This window comes from Sus scrofa, chromosome 4 (genome assembly GCF_000003025.6).
Source record: "Sus scrofa isolate TJ Tabasco breed Duroc chromosome 4, Sscrofa11.1, whole genome shotgun sequence".
Classification (NCBI taxonomy): domain Eukaryota; kingdom Metazoa; phylum Chordata; class Mammalia; order Artiodactyla; family Suidae; genus Sus; species Sus scrofa.
Window position 1 is genome coordinate 122,408,564 of NC_010446.5, and position 19,109 is coordinate 122,427,672.

The 19,109-nt window shown below is 41.0% G+C and overlaps 1 protein-coding gene across 9 annotated transcripts in view; it reads left to right on the forward strand.

The window, feature by feature from the left end:
* The window catches only part of ALG14 (ALG14, UDP-N-acetylglucosaminyltransferase subunit), a 120,957-nt gene that overhangs the window by 65,219 nt on the left and 36,629 nt on the right, over positions 1-19,109 (forward strand). For 2 of the 9 annotated variants that reach the window (XM_021090180.1, XM_013988171.2), the window contains one exon: positions 4,072-8,805. The exons of the other annotated variants lie outside the window; for them this stretch is intronic. In XM_021090180.1, the coding sequence (XP_020945839.1) occupies positions 4,072-4,249 (178 nt within the window). In that variant the 3' untranslated portion in view covers positions 4,250-8,805. Of the gene's footprint in view, positions 1-4,071; positions 8,806-19,109 lie in introns of those variants that run through there. 9 annotated transcript variants of the gene reach the window in all.

Here is a 19,109-nt window from a genome sequence, read left to right on the forward strand (position 1 = left end):
ATGCGAGTGAAGGGATTGGGCTTACTGTGCACCCCGAACCCATACTCCTTAAGCTGCCAGGGCTCTTGTGACAGAATAGTTACCATTCACTAAATTATTTATATCTTGGTGGATTTTTATGTACAGAGATCAGTGTGTATCCGCATACTCCCCTGCCTATTTATTTACTTATTTATTTTAAATTTTATTTTAAAGTTTTATTGAAGTATAGTCGATTTACAATGTTGTGATAATTTTTGCCTTACATTGGAGTGATTCAGTTATACATATACAAGCACCCATTCTTTTTCAGATTCCTTTCCCATATGGACTATCACAGGATACTGGGTAGAGTTCCCTGTGTTATACAGCAGGTCCTCATTGGCCAACCATTCCATATACTACCGGGTGCATTTGCCAATCCCAGTCCCTCAGTCCATCTCTCCCCCGACCCGTCCCCTTTGGTAACTATACATTTGTTTTCAAAGTCTGTGAGTCTGTTTCTGTACTGCAAATAAGTTCATTTGTATCCTTTTTTTAGATTCCACATAGAAGTGTTATCATATGATGTTTGTCTTTTACTGTCTAACTAACTTCACTTAGTATGATAATCTCTAGGTCCATCCGTATTGCTGTAAATGGCATTATTTCATTCTTTTTTATGGCTGAGTAATATTCTAGTGTGTGTGTGTGTGTGTGTGTGTGTGTGTGTATCTTCTTTATCCATTCCTCTGTTGATGGATATTTAGTTTGCTTCCATATCTTGGCTATTGTAAATAGTGCTGCAGTGAACATTGGGGTGCATGTATCTTTTTGAATCATGTTTTTCTCCAGATAGATGCCCAGGAATGAGATTGCTGGATCAAATGGTAATTCTACTTTTTGTTTTCGAAGGAAGCTCCATTCCGTTTTCCATAGTGGTTGTGTCAGTTTACATCCCCACAAACAATGTCTTGTTTGTGGACTTTTTGTTGATGGACATTATTTTCTTTTAAGGGTCATCCTTGTGGCACATGGAAGTTCCCAGGCTAGGGGTCCAATCCGAGCTGCAGCTGCCAGCTTATGCCACAGCCACAACAATGCGGGATTCAAGCCACATCTGTGACCTACACCACAGCTCATGGCAACACTGAATCCTTATCCACTGAGCAGGGCCAGAAATCGAGCCCACATACTTATGGGTATTAGTCGGGTTTGTTACCACTGAGCCACAACGGGAACTCCTGATGATGTATGTTCTGACTGGTATAAGGTGAATTAAAAATGCTCCAGAAAGTGGGCATAGATGGAACCTACCTCAACATAATAAAGGCCATAGATGACAAACCCACAGCTAACAACATTCTCAGTGGTGAAAAGCTGAAAGAATTTCTGCTAAGATCAAGAACAAAACAAGGATATTCACTCTTGCCACTTTTGTTCAACATAGTTTTGAAAGTCCCAGCCACAGCAGTAAGAGAAAAAAAGAAATAAAAAGAATCCAAATTGGAAAAGAAGTAAAACTGTCACTGTTTGCAGATGATACTATACGTAGAAAATCCTAAAGATGCTATCAGGAAACTACTAGATCTCATTGATGAATTTGGTAGTTTCAGGATACAAAATTAATATGCAGAAATCTCTCATAGTTCTATACACTAACAATGAAAGATCAGAAAGAGAAATTAAGGAAATGATCCATTTACTATCACAACAAAAAGAATAAAATACTGAGGAATAAACCTACCTAAGGAGGCAAAAGACCTATACTCTGAAATCAGTAAGATGCTCTTGTAAGAAATCAAAGATGGGAGTTCCCCTTGTAGCTCTGTGGTAGCAAACCTGACTAGTATCCATTGAGGATGTGGGTTTGATCCCTGGCCCCACTCAGTGGCTTAAGGATCTGGCATTGCCAGAAGCTGTGGTGTAGGTTGCAGATGCAGCTCAGATCTGGTGTTGCTGTGGCTGTGGAATAGGCCGGCAGCTGCAGCTCCAATTAGACCCCTAGCCTAAGAACTTCTATATGCCATGGGTGAGGCCCTAAAAAAACATTTTTTTTAATTTAAAAAAAAAGAAAAAAAGAAATCATCAAAGATGATAAAAACAGATGGAAAGGTATGCCATGTTCTTGGATGGGAAAAATCAATATTGTCAAAATGACTGTACTCCCCAAGGCAATCCACAGATTCAGTACAATCCCTATCAAATTACCAATGGCAGTTTTCACAGAACTAGAACAAATAATCTTAAAATTTGTATGGAAACACAAAAGACCCCAAATAGGCAAAGCAATCCTGAGAAGGAAAAATGGAGCTGAAGAAATCAGGATCCCTGAGCTCCAACTATACAACAAAGCTACAGTCATCAAAACAGCATGGTGTTGGCACAAAAACAGAAATATAGATCAATGGAAGATAGCCCAGAAATAAACCCACGTACATATGGCCAACTAATCTATGACAAAGGAGGCAAGAATTGCACAATGGAGAAAAGACAGTCTCTTTAATAAGTGGTGCTGAGAAAACTGGACAGCAATATGTAAGAGAATGAAATTAGAACACCCTCTAATACCATATATAAAAATAAATTCAAAATGGATTAAAGATCTAAATATAAGATCAGAAACTATAAAATTCTTAGAGCAAGCATAAAACACTCTGACATAAGCCACAGCACTGTCGTTTTTTGATCCACCTCTTAATGAAAATAAAAACAAAAATAAACAAATGGGACCTAATTAAACTTAAAAGCTTTTGCACAGCAAAGGAAATGATAAACAAAACTAAAAAGCAATCCGCAGAATGGGAAAAAATAGGACAAGGGGTTAATCTCCAAAATATACAAACACTTCATGAAGCTCAGCATCAAAAAAACAACCTAATCACAAAATGGGCAGAAGATCTAAACAGACATTTCTCCAAAGACGACAAACAAATGGCCACAAAACACATGAAAAGTAGCTCAACGTGGCTAATTATTAGAGACATGAAAATCAAAAGTGTAATAAGGTATTACCTTCCTGCCTCTTTTTCTTAGAACAGTCCCAGTTGAGGAATCCACTTGTACATTTAGAATCATAAACCACACGGATAATACCTTAGCAGTAGTTAAATCCCTCTTCCTCTGCTTTTTGCTCAGAACCACAGCCTGCAGAACATCCAGGGATTAAACCCATGCCACAGCAGTGACAACTCCAGATCCTTAACTGCTAGGCCCCAGGGAACTCCCCCTCTTCCTCTCTTTTAAAATTTAGATAACAAAGCCAAGAGGGGGCATCCCTTGTCCTGAGTCTCAGGACTAATAGCCAAACATGGATGAAAAACCCAGTGTCGCTTCTGGCTCTAGTTCAGCTCTAGACCACACTACCAATGAAACAGAGGAAATGGGCTGATGTCAGCATACTAGGGTTCTGAATGTAGGTCTGCCATTCTGATATGTGGACCAGCTTAAGTGAGCTATTTAATCTCCGCAAACTTCTCTTTCCTCATATGTAGAACAGAGACCAGGATACTTACTTCATAGTCTCGTGTGACTGTAACTAGTATGTGCCTGAGGGGCCTTCATGGTAGGTTCCTAGGTCCTCTCCTGCCCCTTTGTCACCAGGTTAAATAGCCCCTTCCAAAAATCGAGAGGCTAATAAGGAGTTAATAAATATTTTTAAACTTAGGCCAAGGAATGTCAGCATGGTGCCTGGCTTGGATGATGTGGTATGTCTAACTGTTTTCATGTTAATTTTCATGCCACAGTGAGCCTCTTCAGGCATGAAAACAACCGGGGATTATTTGCTTCTCTGTTTTTCCTTCTTTGGCCCCCTTATGTTTTCATCTCAGACTCCAGCCCTTCCAAAAGCAATCTGTCACGGTTCTCTCTCCTACTGGGCCACCTTTCAAGGACATCCTTCTGAATCTGCCTCTCGCAAGGGGGAGCGCGTAGGCATGGGCCTGTTTCTGTGACACAGTTCATTTCCTCAGTTTTCTGGAAGCTTCTTCTGAGCTTTGTCTTGTACTGCCACTCCATCCAAGTCTTCCCTGCCGGTGACCTCCCCTTGAACTTACAGGCCAGCCTTTCATTGTCTCTGGTCAGCTCACTTCCATTCATTTTCTCCTTCCTCAGATCAGACCATGAAGACTTGAAGGGCCAAATCCCAGGGAGCTTAGCAGTGTGTTGGGTGCTTAGCTCTTTGATTCATAACTGGATTGTAATGAATTGGAAGACACCATATACAGAAGTGAGCAGCTCTGGATCCCACCCCTGCACCCCGAGAGCACGGGCTTCCTTCTCGGCCCGTTAATACCTCCTCCTCAGCTTCCCCTTCGTTTCCTTCTAGATCCTGCTCAGAGAGGAATGGCACCCAGGGGTCCCTTCACCTGCCTCCTGAGTCACTCTGTATGTGACTGACTCCCCCCTCCCGCCAAATGTGACCTGTCCTCTTACTTGAGCGCGTGGCAACGTGGGCCTCCCCTCTTCTTAGTGCGCTGTGGCAGGTCTAAAACTGTGCAAAGCTCTCTTCAGATTGAAAAGGGTTGGGAATCATAACCAAGCCTGTGGAACTGAGGTTCTTCCTCTGCTGCCATTCTGCCAAAATACCGGCTTGATTCTTAAGGAAAATGTTATTCACTGAATTGTACTTTCTATGAGGGCCTTCAACTATCGAAATAGAGTTGCTTTCTAATGCCACTTACCAGCATCATAACACCTAGATTGCAGAGCAAGATTTTACTGGCTATAATCTGAATCTCTATTCTTAGAACAATTATTCCTAAATGTGTTAGTATTTCGTAAACTTGTTCTTATTGACAAATAAAATATAATCTGTAAATCAGTTTCCAAATAATTGTAGTTTATTTGTAGACAATTGTAAATAAACGAGCTATTTACAATTGTGTTTTTTTTTTTTGTTTGCACTGAATAACTCCTGTGAGCTGAGACCGGAGCTGGGCACCGTGGAAGATGGAGGTGACCATGGGACACAGGCAGCCTTTATGCTCAGAAGAGTATGTGATCCAGGAGGCAGGCACTGCCCTGAGTCCAAGGTTAGGAAGGAAGGATCGTGTGAACTGGGAACTGAGCTGACTGGCCTCCAGATTCGAGGCAGAAACACCAGAGTGATTATTTGGAGGTGTTTGAAATCCCAGGCCCTCTTCTGGAGGTGAGAGCAGGTTCATGAGCCGTTACCCCAGCACTCCCGGCTACACAGCTGCATAGTGAGAAATATGATGGAAGGCTTCAGGATGTCTGACAGAACAGTTGCAGAAGGCAGGAGCAGCGAAGATACTTCAAAGAACCCAGAACAAATCGCCCTTTAGGTCATTTTTTAAATCAATAACAGATCGGGCACTACAAGGGGAAGCCTGTTTCCCAGCCAAGCAGTGAACGATGCTAAAAGCCCGAGCTCCCACAGTCTCTGGGGAGCAATTAGGACTTGTCCAGTAATCAGCCACTTTGGATTTCTGAGAATGATTCTAAACACAAAATGATAAAAGCTGGCTAAAGTAAACTAAACTGTTGCTTCATAATCGAATTTCATAGCTCAATTAGAGAATCCTGAAGTTAAAAATACCGGAGGGCTTTTGTTTTGTTTGTTTTTTAAGGAAAAAGATTTAAAGACAGTGCTATTAAAAATAGCTCAGTGCTAAAAATATATGCCGAATCATTTTATCTCACTGGGGACCTGAAAACAGTAAAATATGCAACATGGAGTCTAGTCCTCATTAGATCAGTGAATTAGTTTTGGAACTCTGAAATAATTGATTTCTTTGCCTACGAAGCCAGTGCAGATCTGGAGGGTTGTTTGTTTTAGTTGTTGGCAGAATAGCGTTAAGCATCCAGGTTCTGGTTGCTGTATTTTCATTATAAAGCACAGGAAACTTATTTCCATCAGAAGCCATGGAGGGTTAGGATAAATTGTGAATAAACGGTAGTTTTTGGTCATGTTCAAATGTGACCTTTTGCTTATCCTGCGCTGGAAAAAAATGAGACAATTCTATGATTACAAATACATAGCAACTCGTATTTTTGACAAGAGGGAAAGATTCTTCTGGATTGTTTTTCATTTTATTTTATTGTTGAATCAACAGGGCAAACAAGACAGAGTTGAACAACAGCTTACTAGATTATACTTTTTCCTGTGATATCACTTTTGATCGTTAAGTTTCCTTCCAGCTTTAAGAGTCTTTGATTCATTAATTCTAAATATGTGATGTACTAGGAAATTGCACCAGCGTGGACCTGCCTGGAACAGGCCCTGTTGGCCCTGGAGTGTTGTTCGCCAGGGGAAACCCAGTATATGGTAGTGTCACCTGCAGAACAGTGCCTGATTGGAGGTGCCTGAGGACTTTCCTCACCTCTGCCAGCATAGCCTTGGCGACCACCGAATCTGGCATTTGTATTTCTTTGTAACAAATGTGGAGAACTGATTTTTAAGGAGCAGCAAAATCTTGCTGGGCTCTATTATAATGACTTGATAACTTTCTCTAAGAAGACAAAACAATCGTAAAATAGTTCATATAAGTTTAGTTTCAACTCCACTCCTCTCTGAGTTGGATGGTATTTCCCTAAACTAGAGATTTTGGACTACAGTGACATTCACCAGAAGATCCAAACCATGCTTACATGGAAGTTCATATGATGAAACAGTAATAAATTTGGGTAAATGTTTTAATTCATTTTTTAATCACTGTTACTCATTAAAAGTGAAGAATAAAATAATTACCCAATTCAGTTTTGGAATTTCAGTAATAAAGAATACTATAGGATCTTAATCCTGTTTTGAATGAACGGAAGTAATTGGAATCTTCAGGTTTCTAGATGAATTGAGATGCCCACCCCCCCATTCCTCTTTCTTCTCTCAAGTTGGCTTTCTGATCACAGTATGGCCAAATCAGTGCACAGTATTCAGAATATATAAGAACGGTTCCTCTGGCTTTATTTAAATGTCCTTTGTTTATATTTATGCTAGGTCCTGTTGGAATTTTTTCTTCCAGATTTGTAGAACTTTTCCCTAAATATGGAACAATATTCTGGTATTTTTTTCCCTTTGAGTCCGTAAGAACTTTCTTTTCTTTGTAGAACTTAGGAATGGCAAAAAGAGCTCACTCATTCTTGGTGGTATTTTCTAAATCCACAATACACAAATGAGTAGTCACAGGGCTGATGGAAATATTGGTATACAGTAGCTTGTTGTTTCTTTCTCTCACTTTTTTAAAAGTAGACTTTATTTTTAGAGCAGACTGGCGTTTTCAGCAACATTCAGCAGAAGGCACAGAGATTTCCCACGTATCCTCTGCCCCGACACAGGTATAGCCTCCCCCTTGTTAACACCCCTCACCTGAGCGGTACATTTGTTGCACCGACACATCATCATCACCCAAAGCCCAGGTGTTTACGGTGTTATTCATTCTTGATGTTATACATTGAATAGCTTTTGGCAAATGTGTAATAGCGTGTATCTGCCATTATATTACCATGCAGAGGAGTTTCATGGCCTTGAACATGCTCTGTGCTTTGCTTATTCATCCCTCCTTCCCCCAACCCCTGAAGATCACTGATTTGTTGTTGTTGCTGTTACTATCTTTATGGTTTTGCCTTTTCCAGAATGTCATATAGTTGCAGTCATACGGTATGTAGCCTTTTCAGATTGGCTTCTTCCAGATTCTTCCATGTTTTTCCATGGCTTAATAACTCATTTCTTTTTAGCGCTGAATAATATTCCATTGCCTGGATGTACCACAGTTGAGCTATCCATTCGCCCACTGAAGGATATCTTGGTTGCCACATCCAAGTTTTGACATTTAGAAAACTGCTATAAACGTTTGTGTGCAGGTTTTTTCATGTAGGTGAGTTTTCAATTCCTTGGGCAAACACCAAGAACACAATTACTGGGTCGTATAGTAAAAGTAAGTTTAATTATGTGAGAAACTGCCAAACGGTCTTCCAGAGTGGCTGTAGCATTTTGCATTTCCATCGGCAGTGAATGAGAGTTCCTTTTGCTCCACACCTTCATCCACATTTGATGTTGTCATGTTGCGGATTTTGGCCTTTCTTGTGGGCATATACTGGCATCGCATTGTTTTAATTTGCCTTTCCCTAATGACATATTATAGTCTTTTTCACATGCTTACTTGCTATCTGTATACCTTCTTTGATGAAGTATCTGTAAAGATCTTTGGCCTGTTTCTTAGTCAGTTTGTTCATTTTCTTATTGTTGAGTTTTTAAAGTCCTTTGTATATTTTGGATAACAGTCCTTTATCAGATCTTCCCTTTGTCAATATTTTCTCCCAGTCTGTGGCCTGTCTTCATTTTCTTGATGATGTCTTTTGAAGAATTATAATTTTTTTTTATTTTAATGAAATCCAGTTTATCAGTTATTTCTTTTATGGGTTGTGCCTTTGGTGTTACACCTAAAAAGTCATCACCAAACTCAAGGTCATCTAGCTTTTCTGTTATCTTCTTGGAATTTCATAGTTTTGCGTTTTATATCTAGATCGGAGATTTATTTTGAGTTAGTTTTTGTGAAGAGTGTAAGATCTGTGTCTAAATTCTTTTTTTTTGCATGTGAATGTCCAGTAGTTCCAGTATCATTTGCTGAAAAGATGGTCTTTGTTCCATTGTGTTGCCTTTACTCTTTTGTCAAGTATCAGTTGACTGTATTTATTTGGTGCTCTTTCTGGCTCCCTATTGTGTTCTTTTGATATACTTGTCTATTATTTCACCAGTAGACACTGTCTTACTTTTTCTTTTCCTTTATGGCTTATTACAAGATATTGAATAGAGTTCCCTCTGCTGTATAGTAGGACCTTGTTGTTTATCCATTTGAAATGTAATAGTTTGCATCTGCTAACCCCAAACTCCTAAGTCATCCCTCCACCTTGACAACCACAAGTCTGCTCTCTCTGTCTGTGAGTCTGTTTCTCTCTTGTAAATAAGTTCGTTTGTGTCATGAATTTTAGATTCCACATATAACTGATATGGTGTTTGTCTTTCTCTGTCTGATTTACTTCACTTAGTATGACAGTCTCTAGTTGTATCCATGTTGCTGCAAATGGCATTATTTTATTCTTTTTTAATGGCTGAGTAGTATTCTGGTGTGTGTGTGTGTGTGTGTGTGTGTGTGTGTACCACATCTTTATACATTCATCTGTTGATGGACATTTAGGTTCTTTCCATGTCTTAGCTATTGTGAATAGTGCTGCTATGAACATAGGAGTACGGGTATCTTTTCAAGTTAAAGTTTTCTCCAGGTATATGCTCAGGACTGGGACTGATGGATCTTATAGCAACTCTGTATTTAGTTTTCTGAGGAGCCTCCATACTGTTTTCCATAGAAGCTGTACCGATTTACATTTCCACCAACAGTGTAGGAGGGTTTTCTTTTCTCCATAATCTCTTCAGCATATATTGTTTGTAGACTTGATGATGGCTAGTCTGGCTAGTGTGAGGTGGTACCTCATTGTAGTTTTGATTTTCAGTTCTCTGATTATTAGCAATGTCGAGCATCTTTTCATATGTCTATTGGCCATCTGGACGTCTTTGGGGAAACGTCTGCTTAGGTATTTAGCCCATTTTTAATTGGGTTTTTGTTGTTGTATGAGCTGTTTGTATATTTTGGAAATTAAGCCCTTGACTATAACATCATTTGCAAATATTTTCTCCCAATCCATAGGTTATCTTTTTGTTTTGCTTATGGTTTCCTTTGCTGTGCAAAAGCTGATAAGTTTGATTAGGTCCCATTTGTTTATTTTTCTCTTATTTCTATTGCCTTGGGGGACTGACCTGAGAAAACATTTGTACAATTTATGTCAGAGAATGTCTTGCCTATGTTCTCTTCTAGAAATTTTATGATGTCAGTCTTATATTTAAGTTTCTATGCCACTTCAAGTTTATTTTTGTGCATGGTGTGACAGTGTATTCTAACTTCATTTGTTACATGCAGCTGTCCACCTTTCCCAACACCACTTGCTGAAGAGACTGTCTTTTCTCCATTGTATATTCTTGCCTCTTTTGTCAAAGATTAATTGACCAAGGTTTATTTCTGGGCTCTCTGTTCCATTCCCCTGATCCACATGTGTGCTTTTGTGCCAATGCCTGACTGTTTTGATTATTGTAGCTTTGCAGTATTGTCTCAACTCTGAGAGTCTCCTGCTTTGGTCTTTGTTCTCAGGATTGCTTTGGCAATTTGGGCTCTTTTAAGGATTATTTCCTCTTGTTCTTTAAAAAACCGTCATAGGTAATTTGATAGGGATCACATTAAATCTGTAGATTGCATTAGATATTATGGCAATTTTAATAATATTAATTCTTCCAATCCAAGAGCATGGGATATCTTTCCATTTCTTTGAATCATCTTCAATTTCCTTTATTAGTGTTTTGTACTTCTCAGCATATAAGTCTTTAACCTCCTTCATCAGGTTTATTCCTAAGTATTTTTTTATTTTATTTTTATTGTTTTTTATTACTCAAATGAATTTATCACATCTGTAGTTGTATAATGATCATCACAACCCAATTTCATAGGATTTCCATCCCACAACCCAACCTAAGTGGTTTTTTTTTTTTTTTTTTTTTTTTTTTGTCTTTTTGCTATTTCTTGGGCTGCTCCTGCGGCAAATGGAGGTTCCCAGGCTAGGGGTCTAATTGGAGCTGTAGCCGCTGGTCTACGCCAGAGCCACAGCAATGCGGGACCCGAGCCGCATCTGCAACCTACGCCATAGCTCATGACAACGCCAGATCATTAACCCACTGAGAAGGCCAGGGACTGAACCCGCAACCTCATGGTTCCTAGTCGGATTCGTTAACCACTGCGCCACGACAGGAACTCCCCTAAGTATTTTTTTAATGTGAATTTAAAAGAGATTGTTTTTATAGTAAGTACAAAGTCAGTACATACTTACTGAAGTCAAGTAGTATCCTCTAACTTGTTCTTATTCGATATTGTGTTGTATCTTCTGTGTCTTTTGTCTCTATATAAGCTTTAAAATCAGTTTGTTGATATCCACAAAATAACTTCCTAGGATTTTGAATGAGACTGTATTTATTGAATCTACAGATCAAATTGGGAAAAACTGGGAGGTCCCACTGTGGCACGGTGGGTTAATGATCCAGCTTGTCTCTTTGGAGGCACTAGTTTGATCCCCAGCCCAGTGCAGTGGGTTAAGGATCCCACCTAAGATCCAGCATTGCTGCAAGCTATGGCATAGGTTGCAGATGGGGCTCAGATCCAGTGTTGCTGTAATTGTGATGTAGACCTCAGCTGCAGCTCTGATTCAGCCCCTGGCCTGGGAACTTCCATATGCTGCAGCTATTAATAAAAATAAAAATAAATTTAAAAAAGATGATACTAGCTGTAGGATTTTTATTGATATTCTTTATCAAACTGAGGAAGTTCCACTCTATTCCTAGTTTACTAGTTTTTTTATTATTATTAATTTATTTATTTTTCCTCTGTGCAGCATGGGGCCAAGATACATTTACATGTATACATTTTTTTTCCACCCTTTGTTCTGTTACAATATAAGTATCTAGACATATTTCTCAATGCTACATCAAGATCTCATTGTAAATCCATTCCAAGTTGTATCCGATAACCCCAAGCTCCCAATCCCTCCCACTCCCTCCCTCTCCCCCCAGGCGGCCACAAGTCTATTCTCCAAGTCCATGATTTTCTTTTCTGTGGAAATGTTCATTTGTGCTATATATTAGATTCCAGTTATTAGTGATATCACATGGTATTTGTCTTTGTCTTTCTGACTTATTTCACTCAGTATGAGAGTCTCTAGTTCCATCCATGTTGCTATAAATGGCATGATGTCGTTCTTTTTTATGGCTGAGTAGTATTCCATTGTGTACATAATACCACATCTTCCGAATCCAATCATCTGTCGATGGACATTTAGGTTGTTTCCATGTCTTGGCCATTGTGAATAGTGCTGCAATGAACATGCGGGTGCATGTATCTCGTTTAAGTAGAGTTTTGTCCGGATATATGCCCAAGAGTGGGATTGCGGGGTCATGTGAAAGTTCTATGTATAATTTTCTAAGGTATCTCCAAACTGTTCTCCATGTTTACTAGGAGTTTTTTAATCAAGAATGGATGTTGGATTTTATCACATGTTTTTTCCTGCTATCTATTGATATGCCCATGTGACTTTTTTTCTTTAGTCTGCTGCTGTGATGGATTACATGGATTGATTTTCAAATACTGAACCAGGTCTGTATGCATGGAGTAAACCCCACTTGATTGTGTGTATAATTATTTTCAAACTTTGTTGGATTCGATTTGAGTTTTTGTTGAGAATTTTTACATCTGTGTTCATGAAGGATATTGGTCTGTAGTTTTCTAGTAATATCTTTGGTTTTGGAATTAAAGTAGTTCTGGCATCATAGAATGAGTTAGGAAGTATTCCCTCCAGTTCTATCCTCTGAAAGAAATTGTAGAAAATTGGTATAAATTATTTAAAATATAAAATGCTTTTTATCTTGTAGCTATTTTTGTTTTGTTTTGTCTTTTTTTTTTTTTTAAGGCCACACAAGGCAGCCTGTGAGGTTCCCAGGCTAGAGGTCAAATCAGAGCTATAGCTGCCAGCCTGCACTACAGCCACAGCAACATGGGGTCGAGCCGCATCTGCAACCTACACCACAGCTCACGGCAACGCCAGATCCTTAACCCACTGACTGAGGCCAAGGGTTGAACCCTCATCCCCATGGATCCTAGTTGGCTTCATTAACTGCTGAGCAGCCACACTCAATTTCCTATCTTTTAGTCATTTTAAGCTTATGCATAAGTTTCAAAAATGGTAGACAATTCCTGTTTATCATTCATTCAGTTTTCACTAGTGTTAATACCTTATATAACTATAGTACCATCGTCAAAACCAAGATATTAACCCTGGTATGTTAACTATTAACCAAATTATAGCCTTTATTTGGATTTTGCCCGTATTTCCATTGTTGTACATTTTTGGTTCAAGATCCAACCTGGGGAGTTCCCATCATGGCGCAGTGGTTAACGAATCCGACTAGGAACCATAAGGTTGTGGGTTCGATCCCTGGCCTCACTCAGTGGGTTAAGGATACGGTGGTATAGGTTGCAGATGTGGCTCAGATCCCATGTTGCTGTGGCTCTGGCATAGGCCGGCAGCAACAGCTCCGATTCGACCCCTAGCCTGGGAACCTCCATATGCCTCGGGAGCGGCTCTAGAAAAGGCAAAAAGAGGAGTTCCCGTTGTGGCGCAGTGGTTAACGAATCCGACTAGGAACCATGAGGTTGCGGGTTCGGTCCCTGCCCTTGCTCAGTGGGTTAACGATCCGGCGTTGCCGTGAGCTGTGGTGTAGGTTGCAGACGTGGCTCGGATCCTGCGTTGCTGTGGCTCTGGCGTAGGCCGGCGGCTACAGCTCTGATTCAACCCCTAGCCTGGGAACCTCCATATGCCGTGGGAGCGGCCCAAGAAATAGCAACAACAACAACAACAACAACAAAATACAAAAAAAAAACAAAACAAACAAAAAAAAATCCAATCTGGGATCCACAGTGCAGTTACTTACCAGGTCCCTAAGTCTCTTCTGTTCTGTGACGCTTCCCCAGTATTTCCTTGTCTTGCATGACCTTTACACTTTAGAAGCAAACTGATCAATTATTTTGTACTCAGAGACTACAATTGTCTGATCAAGTAGTGGCATTCATTATTTCTGAGTGAAAGTTTTGAGTTTTCTAAAGACTAGGTTTTGTGTTTGTGAAGATCTTGGTGTTTACTTTAAGCAAGTTGTAATTATTATTTCTTACCGTCTTGGGGATCTACAGTTATTTAGAAATTCCTTCTTCACTACAAGGCAATGATGTCTCCTCTAGTCTATTGACCATGGCAGTCGCTGTGTCTTCCGTAATATGTGAAGTAGCATGCGAGGCATAACTTACTTATTGCAGAATATAATTCCTGAATTCATCATTTTTATTTTATAAATTATCTTTGAAAGCCTTATATAGTTTCCTCAAAAAGTTAAATATAGAATTACCCTGTGGTCCACCAAGTTCACTCCTAGGTTTACCAAAATGATCGAAAGCAGAGACTCCAACAGCTACTTGTCCACCAGTGCTCATAACACACTGTCCCAAAGGTGAAAACAACCCAAGTGTCCATCAGCAGATGAATGCATAACACTCTGTGGTATATACATACAGTGTAGTATTATTTGGCCACAGAAAAAGGAATGAAATTCTGATACATGCTCTAAAACCTATACTTGAAAACATTACACCAAGTGAAAGAAGCCAGTCCAAAAAAAAGCAAATATTATTTAATTTTAGTTATATGAGATACCTGGAATAGGCAAATTCATAGAGCGTGGAATAGAGATTACCAGGGGCTGGGAGGAGGGGTTAACAGGGAGTTAACTCTTTAATGAATTAGAAACAGAATTTCTGTTTCGTATCATGTAAAGGTTCTAAGGCTGGGTTAGTGGTTAATGGTTGCACAACCTTGTAAATAGACTTAACGGCATTGAATCATACACTTAAAAATGGTTAAAGGGGGGAATTCCTGTTGTGGCTCAGCAGTTTAAGAACCTGACTAATATCCATGAGGACACAGGTTCAATCCTTGGCCTCCCTCAGTGGGTTAAGGATCTGGTGTTGCTATGGCTGTGGTGCAGGCCTGCAGCTGCAGCTCCAATTTGACCCCTAGCCCAGGAACCTCCATATGCCGCAGGTGCAGCCTTTTTTTTTTTTTTTTTAATGGTTGAAAGGGTAAATTTTATGTTATGTATATTTTACCAAAAATGTTTAAAAGACTTAGAGCTCTCCTTCCCACCCTCCATTTATTGGATCATATTAATCCAGTGTATCGTTTTTTTCTATATTTTGTGGATTAATTTTTTTCTGAGAAACCCTCGATAGCATTATCATGGTAAAGCTGATATTATAAAAACTGTATTTCATCTCTCATTAGAAGTTTGAAAAAGTTTTCATCTCAAATGTAATGTGAATAAGATAAATTCTGATACTAATATTTTGATGAGTTATGAAGATGGATAATATTAGAAACATAAGATTATTCTCACTAGAGATTCATTTCACCCCGCTGGCTTGGGTTTTGTGATGGACATGCACATAAAAGTGGCCGCTGAATAATCTACCTGCAGAATGGACCACTCACGTCCATCAAACTCCTGATGTCTTGCCTCAGCTTCTCCAGAAGTAAGGCGTGCAGATACCTGCTTTGCTGTAGGGAATCCAGGGGCTAGAGACCTTCAGATCAAGGAACTCCAGCCTCATGACACCATTTGCCAGCTCATTCGGTCTCCCATGATTGGCAGAACCATCATAAAGCAATTCTCAAAAGAAAATACTGGGCAAAACAGGTAGCTGTCTGTCTGCCATACCAGGTCATTTCATTCATTCATTCAACAAATGTTTGTCGAGTGGCTGTTACAGGCTAAACACTGTTCTGAGAGCTTGGGAGACATCAACTAACGGAAGAAATAACGCTGCTCTCACATAGTTTACCTTGGAGCTGGTCTGTTCAGCTGCAAAAGCATGTCGGAACTTGGGCAGCCAGGAGATGTGACATAAAGTGCTTAAACTTCTGAGCTTAACCCGTCCCCTATTTCTTGGTTAATTAGTTGAAGTCTTTGCATTCAAGGTGGGTGCAAGCTAGTATTGATGTCAGAGTGATATTTTTCTGTGGGGTTCTGCCATGGCTTCCACAGATTCAGACCAGTGGATGGTATCACTGCGGTTCGAGAGTCCTTAGCATCTCCAATAAGGAGATGAAACGGTACTGCTTCGGTCCCAGGGAACAGCATGTTGGCAAGAGCCAGTGAAGTTATTGCAGGGTTTCAGTCTCAGACCAAAATGGGATGAAAAGTGGGTGGAATTACACATGGTGGGGCTCAAGCTGAGATTCAGTAGACACAGAGGAATGCAGGGGCTTTCCACACCCACACCAGATCCATGCTTAATGCAGAAATACTGCTTCCAGTCTACAGGCCAGGCCCTTGGAAAGGGTGGTAGACCCGCCAGTCTTGGTTAGATATACGTGGGACATGGACAGGCAAGAAATGACTATAGGATGGTTGTAAACAGATGCTATCAGCAAATGAAAATAATTGCTAGTGTTTATTATCCAGACCCACATTTTCAGCTCATCCTCACAGCAAAAGCAAACTAGAAAAAAAAAAAAAAAAAGCTGTTTGCAGTAAGAACTCTAGTTACAACTATTAAAAATCCAGATTTAACTTGCAAAAAAAAAAAAAAAGTTCAGATTTAACTTGCTTAAACAAAAAGGGAAAATTTATCAAAACTGGCAATACCAAGATGGTTAAGACAGCTCTCCCCCCACGCCCTCCCCCACCCCGATCTCACTGTGTGCAGCAATAACCTTTTCCCCTTTCAGGGGGATATTAGGAAATGTAGTTATAATTTCAGTGCTGGAAACCGCATTCAGCTCTAAGGCACCGCACTTTTAAAGGGCCACGGACAAATTGGAGCATGTTCAGAGAAAAATGACCCAGATGGTACGGGAACATGAAACCCAGTTATATGAGAAACAGTTGGAGGAAGTAGGGAGATTTAGCCTGAAGAAGAGAAGATTAACCAGAAAGTTTTACAGAAACCACAGTTTTCAGATTCTGGAAGAGACGCTACGTGGGCTGGTTATTCATCGAGCCCTGCCCACTGGAGCCTCCCAGAACCAGGCCGTTGTGGGGGAGATATGGGTAGAACATCCAGAAGGACCTGATAACAGTCAAAGCTGCGCCTAAGGAATGGACGTCACTGGAGGCTGACACCGAGGCCCCCATCTCTGGAATTGTCCTAACAGGGGACGTCATCAGCCCCTTCTCACATCACACCGTCTCCAGGGGCTCGGCCTTCCCAGCCCCCCTGTGGGCAACTGCATCTCTTTGCCTGGTTCTCCCCTTGCGCTTTGTCCTCCCTGAGGTGCTGCCATGGGTTCCCTTGTATTTCAGGTCCATTTATATGTCTGTCTCTCACTAATGATGCTCAATCCTTAGAACCTAGTGTATCCTTCTTATAACAAATATACCACGCCTTCTGCTATCCCGAAATGCCATTCATAGTTAATATAACTCACCTGTGTGCACGAAATTCCATTAAAGCGCTATAATATAATTGCATTTAAAGGGAGGAAGTTGCATTTAAAGAGAGAAAGAAATAGAAATTCGCCGTCATGTCGCATGTTTGACCATATCTCCAGGTATGACTGCACCAGGAGACACAGCGAAGGAGAAGGATTTGGAACATGGGTGCAGCGTGATTAGCCCACTGCTCCGCGGACGGGCGTGGGTGCATTGCTTTGGTAACTTGGAAACTGTGAATGGGGTTGCCGCCCATGATGTGATATTCTTTTCCTTTTCTTTTTAAATTTTTTTTTCAATTTAGAACCTATTTTATTTAAAAATGTATCGCATAAAATGTGTCATTGTAATCATTTTTACGTGTACAGTCCTGCGGCACTCGGTCCGTCAACGTTGTTGTGCAGCTGTCACCTCCGTCATCCTCTGGACCTTTTCACCTCCCGCAACTCGTGATGTAATTTTCCTAAGGAGCCAACAGCCCTTGGTGAAAGGTCCAAACAAAACAAAGCACAGTCTTCCTTTAATTTCTGTGGTAGTTCTATTTAGGAAAATTTAATGTATACATGAAACAGGCCAAAAAATGTGAGTCTTCATATATAAAACAGAGCTAGGGTCTACACTCGGTTGGTTATAGTCTGGGTGACCGGTGGGATATGGAATAGTGCTTTTTTATAGGAAAAGGTCCCAAATATTGCAGGTAGCACCACCATCCATCACTATAACCAGAGATGAGCCTGTTAGTTCCCTGGTGCACTGCCACCCCGAAAGCCAGACTCCAGTATGGGAACTCAGAGAAGGCAAGACCCACTTTTGTTCTCTTCTAACTGCCTTAGCACCTGGCGCAGGTTGCACTCCGCGTTTATTAAGTAGAGAATGTTGCGGGGAGGATGCCCAGATACCCGTCAAGTATCTGAAACTCAGCTTTGCTGAAGCCGCACTGAGGTATCAGCCTCCTCTTCTCTCACCTTGCTCCTCAGTCTGTCCTACACCTCCTTCAGGCTCAGCTTTTACAGCGGTCTGAAAAGCCAGCGGCGGTGGGTCCGTTGTCCCCACTGCGGACCCGCCGTGGGTCACAGACCATCATTTCTGCCTTCCTCAACTCTGCATCCTCTATTTCCCAGCCCCGACCTCCCCTTATATCTTCATCTGGGCTGTTTCCCGGCCTCCACGGTCACCCCCTTCAGACACGCAGTGAACTCTGAGCATCGCACGGACATGCCAAGCCCTGCGTATTTGAGCAGTGTAGCTCCCTATGCCTAGAGTGACGGGTGCCTTTCTCACCTTGAAAAGCTCCTCCTCACGAATCAAGATCCAGTTTAACTGTCTCCTCCTCGGGTCCCAGACCTGGGTCAGAATTACTCACTCTGTATCTGTTCATATCTTTGTTGTTTCATTTCTGACATTAAACTTTATTTCTTCACATGCCTGTGGTCTCTGCCAGAGTTCCTTGAACAGAAGTGAATTGCTGGAGTTCCCGTCGTGGCGCAGTGGTTAACGAATCCGACTAGGAACCATGAGGTTGCGGGTTCAGTCCCTGCCCTTGCTCAGTGGGTTAACGATCCGGCGTTGCCATGAGCTGTGGTGTAGGTTGCAGACTCGGCTCGGATCCAGCGTTGCTGTGGCTCTGGCGTAGGCCAGTGGCTACAGCTCTGATTCGACCCCTAGCCTGGGAACCTCCATATGCTGCGGGAGCGGCCCAAAGAAATAGCAAAAAGACAAAAAAAAAAAAAAAAGAAGTGAATTGCTCAGGCTTTGGACTCAGTGGCTAGGGTTTGAATCCTGCATGACTTAGGAGTCCTGTGGTCTTAGGCAAAGGGCTTAACTTCTCTGGAAGCCCCATTTTCTTCTCTGTAAAATGGGGATAATATACTGATTATAAATGTCTGAAATAAAGTTGGAGGGAGTTCCCTGGTGGCCTAGTGGGTTAAGGATCTGGCATTGTACTGGGAACTTCCACACGCCAAGCAAGGCCAAAAAAACAAACAAACAAACAAAGCTTGAAATGTTAACCATTTTCAGTGGCTTTGTATCTGTCCAGCACCTCATAGGAAGCATAACAGAA